Source organism: Artemia sp. Qi Xiang Cuo, chromosome 20 (genome assembly GCF_049724085.1).
Source record: "Artemia sp. Qi Xiang Cuo chromosome 20, ASM4972408v1, whole genome shotgun sequence".
Classification (NCBI taxonomy): domain Eukaryota; kingdom Metazoa; phylum Arthropoda; class Branchiopoda; order Anostraca; family Artemiidae; genus Artemia; species Artemia sp. Qi Xiang Cuo.
In genome coordinates, this window is record NC_142813.1 from 51,553,742 (window position 1) to 51,577,562 (window position 23,821).

The 23,821-nt window shown below is 35.0% G+C and overlaps 1 protein-coding gene across 1 annotated transcript in view; it reads right to left on the reverse strand.

Annotated features, from left to right (window-relative positions):
- Window positions 1-23,821, reverse strand: part of LOC148940336 (protein capicua homolog) — a 330,670-nt gene that overhangs the window by 241,926 nt on the left and 64,923 nt on the right. The window contains exons 4-5 of the mRNA XM_089106141.1: window positions 18,378-19,368; window positions 4,319-4,490 (exon numbers count right to left, since the gene is read on the reverse strand). Of these exons, the coding sequence (XP_088962267.1) occupies window positions 4,319-4,490; window positions 18,378-19,368 (1,163 nt within the window). The remainder of the gene's footprint in view (window positions 1-4,318; window positions 4,491-18,377; window positions 19,369-23,821) is intronic.

Genomic DNA, 23,821 nt, shown 5'->3' on the forward strand with positions numbered 1-23,821 from the left:
CTACTTGGTTACCAAAGGAACGACGGCTACAAGAAGTAGCTGAGGCCAAAACCTACTTGGTTACCAAAGTAACGACGGCTACAAGAAGTAGCTGAGGCCAAAACCTACATGGTTACCAAAGAACCGACGTCAACAAGAAGTAGCTGAGGCTAAAACCTACTTGGTTACCAAAGGAACGACGGCTACAAGAAGTAGCTGAGGCTACAACCTACTTGGTTACCAAAGAAACGACGGAAACAAGAACTAGCTGAGGCTAAAACATACTTGGTTACCAAAGAAAGGACGGCTACAAGAAGTAGCTGAGGATAAAACCTATTTGTTTACAAAAGAAACGACGGCAACAAGAAGTAGCTGAGGCTAAAACATAATTGTTTGTCAAAGAAACGACGGCTACAAGAAGTAGCTGAGGCTAAAACCTACTTGGTTACCAAAGAAACGACGGCAAGAAGAAGTAGCTGAGGCTAAAACCTACTTGGTTACCAAAGAACCGACGTCAACAAGAAGTAGCTGAGGCTAAAACCTACTTGGTTACCAAAGGAACGACGGCTACAAGAAGTAGCTGAGGCCAAAACCTACTTGGTTACCAAAGAAACGACGGCAACAAGAAATAGCTGAGGCTAAAACCTACTTGGTTACCAAATAAACGACGGCAACAAGAAGTATCAGAGGCTAAAACTTACTTAGTTACCAAAGAAACGACGGCAACAAAAAGTAGCTGAGGCTAAAACCTACTCGGTTACCAAGGCAACGACGGCAACAAGAAGTAGCTCAGGCTAAGAACAATAAGCACGAAAATACTGACCGATCGACAACACACCGACCGACCGACCCTAAAACCCTGACCGACATATTATTCAAAAATTTTTTGGGACCGAAAAGCCATGATGAGCGCGAAAACCGGCACTTCGAAATTAACGTCTCAAGAGTAAGTTTCTTATCTCGGTTTTACCAGAGAGAATTTTGCGAAAATACTCTCTGGTTCTCAGTGGCGGATCCAAGGGGGGGAGGGCGAGGCGGACATTTTTTTCAAACAAATCAATAACGGAAGGAAAGTTAAAAGATTCCTTCAACTTCGTTCACGTTACACCTGCTCGAAACTACCATAATATTTCCTGATTTAATGAGGTCTAGCAGAAATACACTCGTATAAAAAAAAAACAATTAAAAAAAGATTCCTTTTCACAAACAAACACACACGCACACATACACAAAAGGAAAAGCTGAATCCCTTCATCAAATTCCTTCACGTAACACCTCTATGAAAATATTGTAAAATTTTGAGCAACAAATGAATTTTAGCAACACTACACTTTTACACAAAAAAACTATCTTTTACAAAAAGAGAACTTCTTTAAAAAAATAAACGGAAGATAAACCTGACATCTCCATCAACTTCCTTAACGTGGCACCTCCAAGATAAATTTAAACAGCTTTCTATATAAAATAAATATTATTGATATTAAATTTCTTTAAGAAAAAAAACACAATTTTTTACAACAAAGAAAATTTAAAAAAAAAACGCAAATAAAGCTAAGGACGCTGAATAACTTCCTTTGCGTGACACCACACTGACATTCTTATACAAATTCTGCATTTAACGAAGTTTTGAACATTAAATTCTTTTACAAAAAAAAAAACATTTTTCACAAAAAAAGAAAAATGCTTTTGACAAGAACAAGAAACAGAAGAAAAGTAAAACATCTTCATCAACTTTCTTCATGTAATACCCCCTTGGAAATATTGAAACAATTTCCGCATCAACTGAAAATTAGGAACATTGTATTCTTTCTTTTGAAAAAAATTGGACCTCTTTTCAAAAAAGAAAAAAAAACAGAACATTTTCGACTTCAACATTTTGAGTTACAACACAACGTTTCTTAATTTTGCCACAAGAATTTAAAGGACCTTATATCAAACATTTAACTTTGTATGTCTAATAGATGGACAGATATACTATTGGGCTAAAAACGCCCTATAGGAGGTTACTATGATGAAGTCTAGATGAGCTAAATTAATCCATACAAGGTCAGTTACATCAATTACTGGAGGAATCTCATCGACTGAGACCAATTTCTTTCCGCGTTGATTTTATGTCGTTTATTTCCATCCGCCCATTTATTATACTGTTATTAATATACTGTTTTGTTATTCATTCTATTAAGTCTAGATTAATTATCATTTTATATATTTTATTTATATCACTATCTTTTCTGTTACTATGAAAGGTAACAGCCTTTTGGCTGTTAGCTTGGCAAGCTTCATACGGATTTTTTTTCATTAAGGTTATTCAAAGGCATTCATTTTGAGCTCGATTTCATGCTGACAGAAAAGTTATTGCAGATCCCCTGTTATTAGCTAAAAAGGAATATTGACTAGAAGTCTAAACTTTACTCTATCGACGTAAATGGTTACTAGGGGGGACTTCTTACTAACAAATTAAAAAGAAAATCTAACAATTTTGAACAGAAACGAAACGTGCAGTTTAAAGTTATTTGATATAAAACGTTATTTAATGTAAAATAACGTTTAAAATAGTTTTTTTTGTTTTAAATAGTCGTAAAAACATCGCAAAAAAATTGTTTAATATAAGTTATAAAACACAACGTGCAGTTTAAATTTATTTGATATAAAACGTTATTTAATATAACATAACGTTTAAAATAGTTTTTTTTAAATAGTTGTAAAAATATCGTTTAATATAAAAGTTATTTAATATAAAACGCAACGTGCAGTTACCACTCGGCAACAACGAGACGGCAGCAGTTCCTCCCTCCTCCTTAAACTAAGTGAGAATAATACTACAACGTACACGTGCACGTGCAGCAACGATACTGCAACAGTTCCTCCCTCCTCCTTCCAATAAGTGGGGATAATACTAAAATTTACACATGAACATGCAGCAACAAGACGGCAAGAGTTCCTCCCTCCTCCTTACACTAAGTGGGAATAATACTACAACTCGCATGCGCATGTGCAGCAACGAGACGGCAGCAGTTCCTCCCTCCTCCTTACACTAAGTGGGGATAATACTACAAAGAAACATTTAAAAACAAGATCATAATAGAACTTTAATAAAGAATATAGAAAATTTTAAACTCATTTTCAAAATGAAGTAAACAGTAGAACATAATTTTCTTCTAGAGAATCTATGAATACAAGTGAAAACGAGGGGCGCAGAGCGGATTAGGCTTTATATAGGTCGGTGAGTTGAGGAAACGAGTTTAATAGATCAAGTTAGGTGAAGTCCAGTTCGTTTTCCACCTCTTTTTTCATAGAAGAATCCAGATAGGGATTGTAAGTGGTTAATAAATGCAAATTTTGAGCAAGCAACTAGGCAAAAAGTGCACGGCTAATTCCCCCCCCCCCAATAAAATTCCCGCCATACATAAAATTGAGTAGACAAAGTGAATGTAAGACGAAGAAAAAAAGAAAAGAAAAGAAAGAAAATTTTTTCGAATATTCTATCTATATAATAAAATATAGGCAGAATATATGGGATTTATATGGAATATATGGCAGAATATATTAGGCAGAATACTATGGGATTAATTTTTGTATTTTTGTTTCTTTTAACTCTTTTTGACACAAAGAACAGCGTAAATCTAACTTTCCGGGAGGGGGGAATTCTATAGGAGAAATTTTGAAGCCACCAGCCTATATGGTTTGGGCACTTTAAACATAAATTATAGTAATTATGATAGTAATTAGAAAAATGATTGTAGAAAGTGAAAGTGTTAGAAAGTGATTGTAAGGATTTGCCACACAAAAAAAAAAACTAAATAAAAGTAATAGTAAAATATAAAAAAAAAAACAAATTCAAAACGGGATTGAAAGTGATTAATAAACGTAAATTTTGAACAACCCCCTACACAAAACAATATTCCATTATAAATAAAATTGCATAAGTTCAAAATAATAATAATAAAATAGTTACAATTTTTTTTCCAGAAACCTATCTGGAACGGCACAAAACAGATTGTCATATCGACCCCTGGTTCATGCCCTGTCGAAACGAGTGGCCCCGAGATGTCTCGTGAGAATGGACGGGACTTAATAAAATAAATACAACAATCAGTGAGGACTCATCAGATACGCTACCAGGCTATATGGGTTTCGGTACTTTATACCAAGGCCGTATCCAGGGGGATTAGGGGATGCCCCCCCCCCGAAATGTTTTTTCCGAGTGGTAAAAACATAACAAAAATGTTTGATGCGTTTTTAATAAAATTCTTAACCCCCCCTCTCCGAAAAAAAATCTTTTGCACAGAAACCCCAAAAAATGGATACGGCCCTGCTATAAAAACATGTATTTTGTTACCTAGGGGTAGCAGGTTGTGAGCCGGGTGTAATGCTACCATGTTCTATTAAGCTTGATGTGCTTCCTCTGCTGTGCATAGAACTTCTTTTACTACTACCACCAGATCCTTTACTTCCATCTAACAAAGCACCGGGTGTCAGTGATGCAGACCTTCTGACAAGTGAATAAGTCCCTAAAAGAAAAAAAAAATTATAATCTGGTAAATCGTAGGGTAATTATCAGATGGTATGTTCACTTCCATCTAATAAAGTCCCGGGTGTCAGTGATGCAGACCTTCTGACAAGTGAATAAGCCCCTAAAAGAAAAAAGGAAAACATGATAAGTCGTAGGGCAATTATGTAGGTAGTTACAAATATAGGTAGTTGAAGGTTTAAGTTCTAAGGCCTAGCAAGCTTCATCCACCCCCCCCCCCGTGAACCTCATCAGTAGAACAAAACATTTAGATCAAATAACTAGTTTAAATTTGATTTATTAAAATATGAATAAAAATACAAAGGTAGAAGCTAAAAAGTAAAATTAAAATGCTGCAGGAAATTCAAAATAGTGCCTCTGAGCTACTACTACTAGTACTACTACTAACAACTCATTGCAGCACCAAGTCCCATGAGGCCAACACAGTTACGCACCCTTCTCCATCCCAGTTTATTCAAAGCCTCCCTCTTTACACCCTCCCAGGAAGTTCCAATTTCCCTTAAATCTTTCCTTACAACCTCCTTCCGCCCCATTCGTGGACGACCTGCTTTTCCTTTGGCCCTAGATGGTTGGTCAAAAAGGACGATCTTTAGCAATGAGCCATCTTTCATTCGCATAACCTGTCTAAGCCATTTAAACCTTTTTCTCATTATAGCCCTAGAAAGTGGGATAAGATTTCCAATAATTTAATCATTGGATTAATATAATTAACAATAAATGAATTCAACTATTAATTTATTTATCGTGTTTAATACAAGAAAACGTGTCTCTTGGGTAATTCTCTGGTAAATTAAATTTTAAAATACTGCAAAAACACAGAATTGGAAAAGTATAAATGTAATTTATGATGGAAAATAATTAGAAATAATACTTAATTAGAAAATTATAGACAAATAATTTCTAACTCAACTCAGTCCCTTTTCAGACAGTGTCTTGGTGCAGACACAACGCACTAGGTCAAGTCAAATGAAAAAAGGCAAGATCAAGATGCAAAATAAAAGAGATGAAGGAACTATGACAGCTAAAGAAAGAACGTAATAAGCAATAAGCCTAGAAAGTAATAAACCATCCAGCTATAAGACAAATCAATCCAAAAACAATAGGCTAAATTTTGAAACTGCGACTACTCCATCTAGGATATCCATTTTGGTTATGATTCACCTCAACATAGAGCGATGTGACAACCCATTACATAACTTGTTCAATGCAAAGAAAAACTTATATTTATTCGAGGGAGCTAAGACAAATAACATGGCCTCAAAGCAAGCTCTGTGGGGTATCTGCCCTGAGTCAGAGACCAGGCTTTGGGAGAAATTTAAATATAATAATGTTCAAAAGCTTGACACTGGCATATTCAAGGGACGAGAAGGCTCACGCCACACCCAGAGGCATCTTGTGTTGATAAATGTATCTTCAATTCAGCACTGAAAGTTGATGTTTTGCTAATTTTTATGGCCCATTTTAATTTTGACAATTTTACTAATTAAAATGTGCATTTAAGCAAAAGTTTTTTTTTCAGTAATTTTTTTTAAACTTTGATGAAATATATTCAAAAGTAAGTAACCCCACCCTCCTAACAATTTCAGGTTTTAACCCTCTCCCCCATCAAGTTTTTGGATGCCCCTTTTATTCTTCCTTTTTGGCTTCTTTCACTCCCCAATCGACGCAGGAATCTCAAAAGGTTAATGATAATGTTTTCAATATCTGGTTACTATTTATTGAAGAAAAAGTATGCCTATCTTAAAAAGGAACGTTCTTTTGACAGAAATGAGCCCTCAATTCAGCAGAGGATGTTGATTTTTAGTCACTTTGTATAGTCCATTTTGATTATTGACGATTTTATTCATTGAAGTGTGTGTTTGAGCAGGATTGTTTTTTCGACAAATTGTTATAAATGTAGGTAAAATCTACACAAAAGTAAGCTACCCCTCCCTTTAAATAGTTTTAATATTTTAGCCCCCACGCCAATTGCCATCCCCCCTTCCATTCATTTGTCCTTCCTTAGAATGTTGGCTTCTTTTACTTCCCAATCCACGTAGGGATCTCCATAGACTAAAGATAGACTAGTTCAATCGCTGGCTACGATTTATTGAACAAAAAAGTATTCCCATCTTGACAAAGATAAATTTCTTCCTATTTCTGCAGACGATGTAAATCCTTCTCGAGATTTCCACAAGCTTGGTTTAATTTTTGATGTGATGGCATTTAACCAAACAAATTCAAACGCTGAATGGCGACAAGCAACATATATTCAATGTCAGTTTTTGAGTGATTTTAACTTCTCTTTTTTACCAATTTAGTTCTACTCCTGAGATTAAACAGATACATCAAATTCTATTTTTTATCCTCACACGACAATATAAAAATCCTTATATATAATTCTAAAAATGTGTCTTGAAAAATCTGACGAAACATATTCAAACGCTGAATAGCGGCAAGCAACATAGCCTATATTCAATCTCAGTTTTTGATTGTTTTTAACTTTGTTTTTAAACAATTTTGTTCTACTCCTGAGCTTAAACAGATACTCTAAATATTATTTTTTATCCTCTTATAACAATATAAAAATCCCTAGATATAATTTAAAAATGTGTCTTGAAAAATCTGACGAAACATATTCAAACGCTGATTAGCGACAAGCAACATAAATTCAATTCAGTTTTTTTAGTGTTTATAACTGTTTTTTTTTTGGCCAATTTAGTTGTACTCCTGAGGATAAAGAGATACATTTTTTACTATTTCTATCCTTTTATGGCAGTATGAAAAACCCAAGACATAATTTTAAAAATGTGTCTTGAAAAATCTAACCAAACAATTCCGAACACTGAATGGCGACAAGTAATATATATTCAATGTCGGTTTTGAGCATTTTTCACCTTTTTTAACCAATTTATTTTTAACCAATCAAAACTAAATTTTTAACTAATCAAAACTAAAAATCAATAGAATGTAAACCCGTGATATAATAGGACGCCATCTATAGCCATGTTCACGGAGTTAAGAGGATATTTAGGTCTTTACTTGCCCTCCCTCCAAATATGTTTTGCCCCCACTCCCTCCTTCCACAAATAACATTTTCAGTGTACTTGCCTGCAGAGAAGACAAATAAGCAAGTGGGCTAACCCTTTTAGAATGATCCACCAGGATAAGCTTCTACAAGCGTTCTTGGGCCAGCCGCAAACTTTGGACTACCTGACTGATTGGAGGGATGCCCTTCGGTGCATACAGAGAAAGTGACAATCTAAGAGAGCCTTCATTCTAAAAAGCTGGAAATCAATAGCAAGTCCTTTTCCCCAGTTCTCTCGATCCCTAAAACGTAGTGATTGTCCAGGAAACAACTTGGAAAGACACCAATTATCGTAGATCTATGCAAAATTACTGAACCGAAATGACAAACTTTCAAGAGCTACTGCCTTGAAAATAAGTATTTGGTAGTCGAAAAAACAAACTCTTTATTTGTGAAAGCTGAAGAAATGCTTTAAAAATGCTAAGGATAGACGGATTAAATAAATGAGGAAATAGGTCGTCGGACACAAAATTAACGGACGTATTTAACATGTTTCATAAACTTACAGAAGAACGCAAATAAAATGTAACTTTTCCCAGCAATTTGTTTTTGTTTTTTTTTAAGAAAAATATGTTGAATGGCCTTATTTGGCTAATAATAAAACTTATTATTATTATAACTGAATAATATTGCTTCATGTTCGAACAAACACCAATTTTACAAAGCGAAAGACATGGATACTTCATCTGAACATTGGTCAGTCTCATTTACTTCCTATGAAGCAGTCAGCCTCAAAATGAGCCTCAGAAAATGCAACCAGGGTATAAAAAATACTATCAGGAATCTTCAAGAATTAGTAAATTATTTTAGAAAACACTTAAGAGATTACAACTTGGTTTTAGGCATGAAACGCAGTGTTAGGCGTATTGCTCAGATGTTATAGGAGTTGTGTGTCTTGAAATACTAAAAATATCGAAGACGCCTCAAAGCCCCAATGCACATCAAAGTCTGAAGAAATTTCGCTAAAAGCATCGCCTTAATAATAATAATGATTTATTCTTGACCCATTAACATGGTAATACAGTAGAGTAACAAAAAAAAAAAAAAAAAGAAAACACATACATAAGAAACATTCCAAAAGAAACAATATTAAATAGGAAAAACAACAATGCAAATCAAAATAATCGCCCGAGAGGATGAAAAGGATCTAACTTCACGCAAGCCTCTTCTTTTAGCTTGACATCCAACTTATTATAGGATGTCAATATATCAGTAGTACTAAACATTCAAATAACCTTACGGTTCTTATACCAACGACACATAAGGTATGTGCAAGAACTGAAATACAATGTGCAATAACGTCCTGCATATCTGTGATATCACAACATATTGTGACCATTGAATGGTCACAATATGGTGGCCACGATTCGGGACAATATACATTGAAAAGAGAAGCGAAATATGTCCTCTACGGTTTGTACATAAGGTTCCTTATGCATAGAATCCTTACGGCCCTTATTACACCAAATATGAAGTGGTCTAAAGAGCTAAAAGCTAAAATTACTAAGTATTACCCTGTCTCAACTTAGCTGTATGTTTAGTTACTTTGCCTCTACGAGTTCTATAATTCTTTAGCATTAAGTCTGTCAATCTATAGAAAACTCAAAATAAAATTATTTAGCAACAGACGTAAATTTTTAACTGCTTTTTTCTTAATAAAAAAAATATATGGTGGTCCCCACGTGCAAACCTCTTGGGTGACAATGTTGCTAAAAGTTAGATAAGGGGATGTTTAAAGCTAGTTTTTCAAGTTGTATCGAATTTCTAGGATGATTATAGTTAACAGAAAACCATATTGATACCATTTGATACCATTTTGAAAACCATTTGAAAACCAGATTTAATACCATTTATGAGCCCCTTGACCCTTAGACACATGGGATGTCAATTTGGGCGTCATTTGGAAAATACCCTTTTTGTGCTTTCATTCTAAAGATTCGAAAAAAGCCTCTCTCCCTTAACCAGCCTCCAGCCCCCCCCCCCGCCTCCCCACATACATTTTCTTGAATTGGCGCCACTACTTGGATCTTTGCAAACTTTGATGGTCCTTTTAAAAGGTCAACATTGGCAATGGGCAGATGTTTTGTAGGGGATAGAAACTCATGAAAAATATTTGTACAGGAAAATTGTATGAACGGTAGACTACAAGAAAAACAAAAAATGGTAATTCATTTCGAATTTTCAAAAATTTCAAGAGAATAATGAAAATATATCTATATGATAAAAATAAAAAAATTTAAGAGACGGGAATTTTTTTTCAATTTCAATTCTTGTTTACAAAAAGGATATTTCGTTCCTTTTGTGGTGTTTCTTTTTATATTTAGTTTTTCATTCTATTTTTTGTTTTTCTTCTCTCTCTTTCCGGATGAATATGTGCAATCATGCAATATCTGTTGCATAATTTCAAAAGACTTAAGGATTATTTTAATAAATGATGGTTGAAAAGCATCAATGTTGTTTTCTTTTAAAATAAACATTTTACTATATACGTATTTCCGTTTGTAGTCTTGTAGTCTTGTGTTACACAAAAAAAAACAACTCAAAAACGCATAAAAAATTTGTTTCTATCCATATTTGTTACGTTTTTACGAGTCAAACAAACATTACGGGGGGGGGGGGGCTGTTGATTCACTGGGACAACAGCTTCAGTTAGAAGACAGGCGACAATGAGAATCAATATATTAAAGCCTACCGCGTATTTCAGTGAATAATGATTCAAACATTGACAAACAATTCAAGCATATATAATAAAAATCTAAAAGTTTCCAAAATGCAGGGCTGTGGAGTCGGAGTTTTAGTAAATTTTTGCTGAATGGTGTCGGGGTTGGAGTCGAAGCCGGTCATAACTAAAAGCACATTTTGGCAAAATGTGCTTTTCAGACCCTATTTTTGCTCAGGTATTAAAATAAAAAACGTAGCACATGCGGTTCTTCCACGCATATCTCTTATGTTATTAAATAAAAAAACAAGTTTTTTAAACTGAAAGTAAGGAGCGACATTAAAACTTAAAACGAACAGAAATTATTCCGTATATGAAAAGGACTGTCCCCTCCTCAACGCTTCGATCTTTACGCTAAAGTTTTTTATTGTTTTAAAAAATAAAGTTGTGAGACAGAGTCAAAAAAATAAAGTTGTGAGACTTGTTTTTTTATATTAAATTTCTGATCTTTTTTTAAATAATGCTGGGAAGTCCGGCGTCCCCTTCATAGCAATGTCCCTTCCCCCATGAAAACTTCCTTCATGGAAAGATCCTCCCACATAACCTCCGACCCCCCCCCCACTACCAGGAAAAATCTCTCCTGAAAACGTCTGTATACTTCCAAATAACCAATACTATATGTTAACATTGGGTAAAGTTCATAACTTTCAGCCCTCCCCCCGGGAACTTCGGGGAATTAAGTCATCCTAAAAGACATAGTTATAATATTTTCGAACATGCTGAACAAAATGGCTATCTCAAAATTTTGATCAGGTGACTTTGGGAAAAAAATGAGCGTGGGAGGGGGCCTAGTTGCCCTCCATTTTTTTGGTCACTTAAAAAGGGCACTAGAACTTTTAATTTCCGTTCCAATGAGCCCTCTCACAATATTCTAGGACTACTAGATCGATACAATCACCCCTGGGGAAAAAAACAACAAACAAACAGAGAAATAAACACGCACCCATGATCTTTTTTCTGGCAAAAAATGCAAAATTCCACATTTTTGTAGATGGGAGCTTGAAACCTCTACAGTAGGGTTCTCTGATACGCGGAATTTGATGGTGTGATTTTCATTAAGGTTCTATAACTTTTAGGGGGTCTTTCTCCCTTTTTTCGAAAATCAGCCGAATTTTCTCAGGCACGTAACTTTTGATGAGGCACGTAACTTTTGATGGGTAGGATTAAACTTAATGAAACTTACATATTTGAAATCAGCATTAAAATCTGATTCTTTTGATGTATCTATTTGTATCAAAATACCGTTTTCTAGAGTTTCGGTTACCATTGAGCCGGGTCGCTCCTTACTTACAGTTCGTTACCACGAACTGTTTGATTATTTTGGTGATATTCAAGTAAGGGATTACGTCATACAGGGTTCCTCGCGTGCATGCCTCGTGCATGGCAATTTTAGTGAATATAATTAAGGGTGTACAGCAGTCCACGCGTATAGACCTCGAGTGGGATTACTTTGGTGAAATTTAATTAGGCTGTAAAGCTGTCCTCATGGGCTTACCTCGCATGGGATGACTTCGGTAAAATAGAGCAAAGGGGGTATATGGAGACCCTCGCGTGCACACTTCGTGTGGGAAGAATTTGGTAGATTTAGTCAATGGGTTGCATCCTCAGTCCTCATTGGCACACCAAGTATATCAATTTTGCTGAAATTCAGCGAAGGTGCTGTATGGATACCCCTGCGTGCAAACCTCGTGGGGGGTGACTTTGCAGAAATTTAGTTAACGGGCTGTTTAAAGTCAGTTTTTTAAGCTGTAAGCTGTTTTTTAAGTCAGTTTTTAAGCTGTATACAACAATCGAAGAAAACTTGAAAATTGCACCAGAAGACATCGTCAAAAGAAATTTAGCCTACTATTAAATTAATGTGTATTTAAGAAATACATGTACATTCTTTAATTCCTTAAAAATCGTCAACATTCTCTATTGACTTTTAAGTTGACACATTCCTGGAAAAAATCGACTATGTTTCCTATGGATATTTATTAAAAGTATTAATTATAAACAATAACTTAATTATCATAATGTTAAAATAATTACACTCTTGACCGATACAGTAATCTGAAATTGTGTATTTCGTTCTCCTAAAAACTTACATTTTTCTAGGTACTAGGTTTGCACACGAAGACCGCCCTTTGCCCTATGCCCTTTTTCCCTTTGCCCTATGCCCTTTTTCCCTTTGCAAGGCGATATGGTGAACAAACTTTTGCCATTCGATGACGACAATATTACTAGCCTTTAATGGGACTGGCGGTGACGCTTATCATCAAATATTTGCAAATTCACCTTTGCTAAACATTAGAACATTAGAAACAAAGAATTATTTCTAAGCCAATTAACTCAGTAACACTTCAGATGTTAATTATACATATCAGAAGCAGTCAGAATTTCTAAGAATTCTTGTCTGAAATCTCACTCGAACTTGAGATAATAAATTATGTTGCGAAACCTTGCTTCCCTCCTTTGAAAGCCCTTGAAAAATGAATAGGAAGCATCTCTAAGAGGAAATAGCTGAATGGATGATTTCCAAAATGAGAAGGGAAATTAATTATGACAAAGTTGTTTTTTAAACCCTTTATAGATGTTTTTTAACCTTACTACAGGCAGAAATGGTAAATTTTTGAATGCTAATAAGCATACCTAAGCACTAAGGCTGAGAGGGGGGGGATTCTCCCTTAACGCTTACCCAAAGAACTCATTCTCCTCCCTAGAAAAAATAAGGGAGAGACCTAAATTGCATTGTAACCGTTTTGGCAGGGGGGGGCATGGGCACCGGCAGGGGGGGAAGGGGGCATGGTCCCCCTGAAAATTTGGGACTATAAAGTAATTATAAGGAACAAAAAGAAAAAAAAGTAGAATATGTAAAACCTATGGAAAAATGTGTGCTACCCCATTGTTGACTGCCTGCAAATAGATTCTGACCCTGTAACAAAAGTGTAAAGAGTCTGACTATTGACAACATTAAATCAAAGAAACAGATTCGTATAGTGATCCTAAATATTTATTTGTTTATAAGTAATTAGTGGAGTTATTAGTGCACAAGAAAGTTCGTATAATTAAAAAAAACACACGGAAAATAACTAAATAAGGGCCAATTTCGGCAAAAAATATGCCATCAACTTTTGCTTGCATTGCAGGAGTACCCATGAGCTGATGTATGAAGCCACTATAATCGGAAATGTTTCCCCTGAACGGAATGCGTGGAATTTTTGTATTTTCCACCTGAACGGATACATTTTTTGTGTTTTATTACCATTTATTTTTTTTTCCAAGGGTGATTGCATTTTGCTAGTTGTCGCTTTGAAAAAGTTTTAATTTTTTAGAGTTAGGAAGTATAAGGGTGTCAAATATAGTGGTTAATGGTATTCAAAATTAATTAAAATATTGAATTAAAAATTTGTATTTGGTTTTCTTTATCTTAGTTTTAGTGTTTGACTTTGAACATACTACTTTGATAATGCGTTACTTTTTATAAGCAATTGAGTCTAAAGGCATTAAATATTTTGGTGTTTGATAGCCAAGTTCGAAACTGTCGATAATGTTAAGAAATATTCCTCCAACGCTTCGGCATTGCTCAACAGAACTGAATTCTGGGAGTTTATATCTTAGTTTTTGTGAGTAGGCTATTGTTTTGTGTAATTTTTTTTTAATTAATAAGTTTTTCCATTTTTATATACTTTTACTTTAATTGACATACTTTTTTCATTGACTTTAGAAAATTTTTTATCTCTAAGCTTCATTAAATAAAAAAAAGTTTTTTCAACTGAAAGCAAGGAGCAACATTAAAACTAAACTTAATGAAGCTTATATATTTGGAATTAGCATAATAACTCAATTCTTTTGATATATCAATTGCTATCAAAATCAGTTTTTTAGAGTTTCGGTTACTATTGAGCCGGGTCACTCTGTACTTATAGATCATTACCACAAACTGTTTGATCACCCATCAAAGTCCAAACGGAGATCATTGAAATATGAAATATTTTGTTTTTCTTTCGCTTTTTTTTTTTAATGTCTGAAAATTTAAGGGATTTAAGTTCGAGCGGGAGAATTGTCGTGTTATGAAACGGGTACATTTTACATGACTGTTATAAAATCAAAACGTGCTATCTGTGCAGGCAGGATGATTTTTTTAGTATCTCTACTCCTTCTGTAAACTATTCTAAGGTGTAGGAAATTGCAGAAAGAAAAGTCTACTCTAGTCTAATCTGTTATAATCTACTGAAGCAATCTTTCTGTGATTTTGGTTTGAGATTGATTTTCTTTTAAGATTAAATGCATAATAATTAAATACATTGTTGATTAAACAAATTGGTCCCAATGCCAAGAATCCTTGCGGTTTAAAATTTACTGTATTTTGATTCGTTTTTCATGCAATTCCATATCTCTTTTAATTCGAGATTTTTTCTCCTACGATTATTTAAAAATAAACTTATTCCAACGTAAAAAAAAAATCATTAAGTATATTTCCTCTCACCCAACAACCACTGGAGGTTTTGCGCTTGCCTCCCCCCCCCGCCCGGAAAATTTTCTGCCGGCGCCCTTGTTGAATGCCAATCCCTTGTCAAACTGAACTAAGCAGCCTTTAGCCCAAGTGCAATCAAGCTGACAGATGAATAACACAGGATTTCTGTGGCTTAAGTAAATATTTGTAGATTTAAAAAAAAGAGTCAGAAAATTATTTTTAAACAACGAGATTATATAAATAAAAAATATTTATTATTGTAAATAAAAACATATTTGTTCGTTACCGTTGGGCCAAAATATATCCCGTTCATAGTTATAACAATTAGTCTATGTTCCACTCAGGGGCGGATCCAGGGTTTTTTTCAGGGGGAGGGGGGTGCAAAATAGTTTGATCCGATAAACTTGCGTTAATTAAGTAAATTACAATACTTTAGACTACGTTAGGGGGTACCCCCGGGATCTGCCGCTGGTTCCACTTTCAAAGCTAGGTTTTTATGATTGGAAAATTATTTAGTAATTTAAAGTAATTTGTTTGAAATTAGGAAATCTGAAAGTGGTCCTTCTGATCTGTACCCTCTCTCTCTCTCCTTCTCTGAAAACTACTCAAGCTATTTCATAACCAAATAAAAACAAAGGTATTGCACTCCAAAAAATCCTTTAGAAAAATCCACTTTACTCACAGAAGTTGTCTTAATGTATACTTAATAACCTACGCTAGTGAAAACTAGTGGTGTAAGCGGACTTGGGACTGGAAGCAGACATTCTCTCGGCTGTTTGATGGAGTGCAAATTATTACATAACGCAGTGCTGAACTATTTGAATCGTTCGATGGAGACTGGTGTAAATACTGATGCAACTTTGAAAAAGATGCGACTTTGGAAACAATGATCTAGTAAGAGACTACGACGTTCAATACTAAGAAATACAGTAGCCCATAACTCCTAAAAATAGTCTACCAAGCGTGAAACTACCACAAATCACCATCGATGTCGATAAATAAATGAATCCCAAAACGAACAGAAATTACAATAAATAACCGAGTCAAACTCAAAAGGAGCAGAAATTAACATAAGTTGGGTTACAAACTCCTATGCCTTCCCAAGGCCAGAACAAAATTTGCACTTTACTGAAAAAATATAAATGTTTTTACATTTATAACTTTAATAAATCAGATAGTATCAACATTTTGATCACTAAATATTAGCATATGTATATTAAACTGACAATGCACATTCATTTGAATTTTTTTCAGTAGAGTGCAAATTTTGTTCTGGCCTTGGGAAGGCATAGGGGTTTTGATCCCTATGTTAGTTTCTGCTCGTTTTGAGTTTGACTCGGTTATTTATTTTAATTTCTGTTCGTTTTGGGTTTCATTTACTCATCGATGCTGATTTGTAGTAGTTTCACGCTTGGTAGATTATTTGATTTTTGCTCATTTTTTGTTTAATGGAGTTCTTTACTTTTCGTTGAAAAATTTATTTTGTGGAAAAAGTTTTTTTAATTAATCCCATACACTAAGCGATCCTGCAAAACAGTTAAAACGATTTAGTATTAGTCCCCTTGCAAATGACTGATATGGATACATTTTTTTCTCAATATAACAGTGACACCAATGGGAAGGATTGTGCCCCCTCCTACCTCCCCTAGATTTTAAAAAATACATTTTTGCCACCCTCCTACCTCCCCTAGATTTTAAAAAATACATTTTTGCCACTCTCCTACCTCCCCTAGATTTTAAAAAAATACATTTTTGCCACCCTCCTACCTCCCCTAGATTTTAAAAAATACATTTTTGCCACCCTCCTACCTCCCCTAGATTTTAAAACATAAATTTTTGCCACCCTCCTACCTCCCCTAGATTTTAAAAAATAAATTTTTGCCACCCTTCTACCTCCCCTAGATTTAAAAAAATACTTTTTCCAGAGGGGTTTCATTGAAAAATGCCTTTCTTGGCATTCTCTTGAAAAAAAAAAAATAACAGATGAAACAGTACAATCAAGATGTAAAAGAAAAAAACAGACGAAACAGTACAATCAAGATGTATAGCTGGCATTAAGAGAAAACCTTTCAAAAACCTTTCAATTTTTTCAAAAGTGACCAAAAATCAAACTAGACATGACAAGTCATCAGTGAACAAAGAGAGGATAAGATTAAGAATTATAATTGATCCTGTGATCCGCAATGACCGTCAGGCATATACACATAGGAGTACGAGGGCTCTGGTGTATGTCCCCTCCCCGCCCCCCAAATGTAAATTTTACTCTTTTTTAAGTATTTTTGTGATATTCGCCTATTTTATGCAGCTAAATTTGAATCATGACTTGAACTCTTAATTAACTACAAATAGCCATAATGGCACAAGCTCCCTGATGGAATTAAAATAACGACAACAGGGCTAGTTCAATGCTCCTTATTACCATACTATTAACATTATCTTTTAATTGCCAGAGTTATGAGGTTACACGGGATGGGTGTAAGAATTTCAAAACAAGAATTTTAAGATTCTTGATCACAAAAATTGTGATTAAGAATGGTTCAAGTGAACAAAATATCCTCCTAGTCATGACGGCGATAAGTAAACTACGAGGAGATTTACGATAACCGTCAGGCACGTACGTAAAAGAGTAGAAGGGCTTCATTTCTTACCCCCCCCCCCCCCAAAGCTCGTCATTTTTTTCCTTTTTTAATATTTTTTCCATAATTTTCTGATATTTGCATATTTTGGCCTATTAAATTGGATTTTGGTTTAAAAGCCTCAATTAGCTAGTCCCTTATTTACAAATATCCTTGATGACCCAACCTCGCTGATTAAATTAAAATAACTAAAAAAGGTGATGTCACTGCTACTAAATATGTCTTTAATATAAATTAACATTATCTTTTAATATTTTTTTTTATTAATTTCTAATTATTTTTGTCTAAAATCATTTTTCCAATATATAACTTTTGTAAAGATTCAGGCACCTAATCAGGAATGCTTTGAACAAGACAACTCAGGAATAGCAGGCTATTTTTAAATGAATTTCTGTAGAATACTTATGGGATGTTTTTCATTTTTCAGAATATTTTTTATAATTTAATAGAATTTTACTAGGATATTTTTTTATAGAAAAAATTGGTTTTGTTTATTTGTTTTTTTTATTCTAGAGGAAGTAATTGACCTACACACCAAACAATCCCCACTCTTCTTTCCTGGAACTTCTCTTTCCCTTTCTTTGCTGTTCTTGTCTCTTTAACATTGTTTTATTTTCATGGTACATTTTAACCATGTCCGCATGGCGGACCCCTACCATTCACTCGAAGATCGATCTGGATGATACTCCAGGAGAATCTACAAAGCTTAACACGCATCTTTTGAGGCATCTAGCCCCCCGTCCGTGCTCACCGGGTCAAAATTTCGCGACCTTCCCACAAAAACCAAACACGTGCTCACCCAAGATGCTAAGTAGGTTTATACTTTATATTTATCATTTTTTTTATATTTATTTTTGCATTTATATTTATTTAAAAAAACAACTTTTGCTGGTATAGGCTAAAGAAACAAAATTCACATTATGTCATTTTGAATTTGACACCATATTTTTTTTCTTTTTTAAATCAATTCAATTGTCTAGTAGGCTTACCATTTTCTGAAGAGAATGTGATATCTTCTCGTCTCAAATCATCATCACTTTCAAGATCGATTTCATGCCTTCGTCGCATTTCTTCCTCAGAAGCAAAGGCAGGATGACTAATGGTTTGCACAAGGATTGGATGGTAAGAACTGGTAAGAACTGGATGGTAAGAACTGTCTTCACATAAAGACTCTTTGATAACTTCCTCTTTTATCTTTGGGCCAGATAAATATAATATTTGTTCGAAATTATTTTCCAAATCTTCCCACCAGGGTGGTTCAAGAAGTCGCAAATTCGGCCGACTTGTCCAAAACTGACCACCCATCAACTCTGATTTTACTAAATACTTTCTATGAAACTGTTTTGTATCAATGTGCTCAATTTTCCCTTCTATGTATTGATTAATATCACTATTTATTCGAAATACAACAGGGACACTGGGACCAAGTTGTCTCACAAGTGGCACAGAATCACTCACTATGTCACAACGTCGTTTGGCGGAAACGTTCTGATAAGTACATTCTATATTGTCATCAAAAACCACAATGATGGAGTCACTTTGTGATTCAATATCTTTTATGAAAGCTGGTCGGAATAGTGTATCCCTTCGGGCCAAAACTCTAGACCCTTTCCAATCACACAAGTTCAAAGTGCTTTTAATCACCCCTGGTGCACCAGTAGTCTGTATCACATTAACTGATGTTGCAGTTGTATAAATTTGATTGTCCCCTGTTACGAATTCTTTAGAGATGGCATCTGTGGGTGGCAATGGAACATCAGATGACGTGGAAGGCGTGACCCCAATTTCTTCAAGATCGGACGGGTTGAATTTTCTTTTCTTTGGAAGCTTGCACACACTGGTCTCCCGCCTCTGGGTTGAAACTTCGGGCTGAGCAGTTTTTGGCGGATCGCCCGAGTTCGCGTGTTCCGTGTCGTCCTTGCCATCGGGTACGTCGTAACTTTGGCTGTGCAAGTAATGCTCCTCCATCAAAACGTGAGTCTGCGAATACATTTCCAAATTCATTATTTAATCAAAACAAGTACAAAGACTAGAAAGAAAAAGTAAATAACCAGTAAGAAAAACATTTCACAATCAAATCTTTGTAAATATACACAATACAGGAGGGAGAAAAAGAGGAATGGGAGGAAGGTATGGAGGGGAAATCCAGGGGCGGAGCCAGGATTTTTTTAGGGGGGGGCAAAATAGGTTGATCCAACATAAAAAAAAATTTGGGGGCGCAAAATAGGTTGATACGATAAACTTGTGTTAGGAGCAAGTTTAATTAATGCAAACTTGAGTTAATTAAGAAAATTACACCACTTTTGCCTACGCTAGGGGAGGCGCGCACCCCCCTCGTCCCCCTCCCTCTGGATCCGCCACTGGGAAAAGCGAAGATGGGAAATATATCGAAAATCGGAATGTAAATAATAGTACAATCTAGACAGTTTATTAAAATATCGCAATAAGTATCGTAGAAACGTAAAAACATCGTAAATGCGTAATCTTAATATGTTGTGATAAATACACTAAAAATATCATAGCTTTGCAAGCAATGCTCCCCCTTTAAAAAATGAGTCTATGAATACTTTTCTAAATTCAATATTTAAAATAATCACAAAAAATAGAAAAAAATAAATGGAAAGAAAATAATAACATAAGGAGAACGTTTTACAACTAAATTTGTGCCAATATTTACAGTTAAAGAGGGAGTATAGTTGGAGAGAGGAAGGGAGACAGAAGAATGTGGAAGGGAAGTACCCGACGGAAAAGAAATTAAAAGTCTGAACGTAAACAATAGTACAATTTAGACACTTTATCGATATATCGTAAAAAGTATCGTAGAAAAGTAAAAATGTCGTAAATTCATAATCGTAATATTTTATCGCAAATACAACAAAATTCAAATGAATTTACTGAAAAAAATGGGCATTATCAGTTTAATATACATATGCTGATATTTATTCCTTAAAATCTTAATTAATTTTTTATTTCTTAAAGTTATAAAAGTGAAAACACTTAAAAGAATTTTTTTAAGTAAAGTACAAATTATATTCTGGCTCTTAGAAATCATAGGGTTTAGAACCCTACACAGATTAATTTCTGCTCGTTTTGAGTTTGACTTATTTTAATTTCTGTATGTTTTGGGTTTCATTTATTTATTAATACCGATTAGTGGTAGTTGTATGCTTGGTAGTTGTATTAGTTTTTTTTGCAAAACTTATTTTGTGCAAAAAGTTTTTTTTGATTAATTTCTGTTCGTTTTATAATTGACACAGTCTTTTTCAGGGAGATAGAGTGAGCCTCTTCTGAAGTTAAACAACCATCCCTTCCATAAAAACCTTTAATACCCCCTGGGCATAACTTACAACCCTTGCCCCTAGTCTCTGGAGTTTGTATCAACCCCAAAAGCCTTGTTATATGGTATGGAAGGTATAGAGGAATGGGAGGAAGCTATAGAGGGGAAAGCGAAGATGGGAAATATATCGAAAATCTGAATGTAAATAATAGTACAATCTAGACAGTTTATTGAAATATCGCAATAAGTAACGTAGAAACGTAAAAACATGGTAAATACGTAATCGTAATATTTTGTGGTAAATACGCTAAAAATATCATAACTTTGCAAGCAATGCTCCTCCTTTAAAAATGAGTTTATGAATACATTTCTAAATTCAATATTGTATAGTTGGAGAGAGGAAGGGAGACATAGAAGAACGTGGAATGGGAAATATCAGACGGAAAAGAAATTAAAAATCTGAACGTTAACAATAGTACAATCTAGACACTTTATCGAAATATCGTAAAAAGTATCGTAGAAAAGTAAAAATACCGTAAATACATAATCGTAATATTTTATCGCAAATACGACAAAAATGTCATAACTTTGCAACTTCGGCTGTGCAAGTAATGCTCCTCCTTCATCATATGAGTCTATGGATACATTTATAAATCCATAATTTAAAACAACAACAAAAAAAAAGAAAAAATAAATGAAAAGAAAACAACAAATAAGAAAATGTTTTACAGCTATATCTGTGTCAATGTGTAATCTATAGTTGGAGAGAAGAAAGGAGACAAAGGGATATGGAGGGGGAATATCCGGCGGAAAAGATTTTAAAAATCTGAATGTAAATAATAGTACAATCTATACACTCTATTAAAAAATCGCAATCAAAACGCAAGTATACGAATGAACTAGTAAATTTGATATTCAATTAAGACAAATCAAAGGAAGCGCATAGCGCTGCCTCAGTAAAGAACGATGTTGGCAAAATGTATTATTTTTTTTCTCTATACCCTGGCACTCGTATCGAAGGCGCTGTCGTAGAAACTTCAAAAACGGCTCATTCGATTGAAAATTGGGAAGGCTATTACCTTTTGTAATATTTAAACGTGTTTGGAGGGCAACTAGCCCCCCCCCCCTCCACGCCCATCATTCCCTCAACCACATCCAATAAAAATTTTGAGATAGCCATTTTGTTCAGCGTAGTTGATTTCCAAATAGAAAATATGTTTTTGAGAAGGACACTCCCCCACAACCCTCGGGGCAAAGGTTGTAAGTTATTCCCTGGGGCATATAAGGTTTTTATAGAACGCGCTTTCTACTCATTGAATGAGCCTTATAGAAGGGCTCATTCAATTGGAAATTGAAATGGCTAGTTCCCTTTTTAATTGTCGAAAGTGATTGGAAGGCAACTAACACCCCTTCCACGAACACCATTTCCCCAAACACCACCAATAAAAATTTTGAGATAGCCAATTTTTGTCCCAAGACGTTCAAAGTCCAGGAAATTATACCTTTGAGCAGGACACTCCCCCCACAGTCTTCAGGGCAAGGGTTATAAGTTATACAATGGGAGCATATAAGGTTTTTATTTGAATCTTTGTCGTAGAAACTTGAAAAAGGGCTCATTTGACTGGAAATTCAAGAAGTGCCCTTTTTAGGTCGAAAGTGATAGTCGAAAGTGATTTGAGGGCAACTAACCCCCTCTCCCGCCCATCTTTTCCCCAAACAAAACCAATCAATATTTTAGATAGCCATTTTATTCAACGTAGTTGAAAGTTTTGGAAATAAGATCTTTAAGGATGACAATCCCTCCCCCCCCCCCACAGCCCTCAGGGCAAGAGTTGTCACTTACACCCTAGGGGCATATAAGGTTTTTATTGAAAGCGTAGAAACTTCAAAAGGGCACATTCAATTGGAAATTAAAAGGGCTAGTGCCTTTTTTAATAGTTGAAAGTGATTGGAGAGTGACTAACGCCCCTCTCACGCCCATCATTTTACCAAACAAATACAATCAAAATTTTGAGATATCCATTTTGTTCAACTTAGTTGAGAGGTCTTGAAATTATGTCTTTTAGAATGATAACCCCCTCAGAGCCCTCAGTGCAAGGGTTGTAAGTTATGCCCCGGGGGCATATAAGGTTTATATAGATAGAGTTGTCGTAAAACTTCAAAAGGGGCTCATTCAATTGGAAATTGAAATTGCCCTTTTTAATAGTCGAAAGTGAGGGGAGAATAATTAACCCCCCTCTCATACCCTCTATTTCCTCAAAACTATCCAATCAAAGTTTAGAGACAGTCTTCTTGTTCAACGTAGTTAAAAGAACTAGAAAAGATGTATTCGCGAAAGACAAACCCCCCAGAGCCCCAAGAGTAAAGTTTGCAAATTATTCCACGGGGCCTATAAGGTTTTTATAGATAGCGTTGTCGTAAAACTTCGAAAGGGGCTCATTCAATTGGAACTTGAGAGGGCTATTTCCCTTTGTAATAGTCGAAAGTGATTGGATGGTAACTAACCCTCATCTCCCTCTCACACCCACCATTCCTCCAAATACATCCAATCAAAATTTTAAGATAGCCTTTTTGTTCAACGTAGTAGAAAGTTCTGACAATTAGGTCTTTGAGAATGACCCCCTTCCTCAGCACTCAGGGCAAGGGTTGTAAGTTATGCCCTGGGGGCATATAAGATTTTTATTGAAAGTTTTGTCGTAGAAACTTCAAAAGGGCTCATTTGATTGAGAATTGAAAGGGCTATGGCCATTTTTAATAGTTGAAAGGGATTGGAGAGCGACTACCGCCCCTCTCACGCCCCCCATTTCCCCAAACACATCCAATCAAAATTTTGAGATAGCCATTTTGTTTAACGTAGTTGAGAGTTCTGGAAATATAGTCGTAGAGAATGACAACCACCCTAACAGACCTAGGGTAAGGGTTGTAATTCATGCCCTGGGGGCATTTAAGGTGTTTATAGAAAGCGTTGTGTAATTCAAAAAGGGCTCATTCGATTGGAAATTGAAGGGCATATTGCCCATTTTAATAGTCGAAAGAGATTGGAAGGCTTGATATTTTTATAGTAAAGATCGATGTGGGTATAATGTGTTATTTTTTTTTGTTGTTGTTGTTTAGACCAGGGCACTTCGTATCGAAGGAGTTGTCATGGGAACTTCA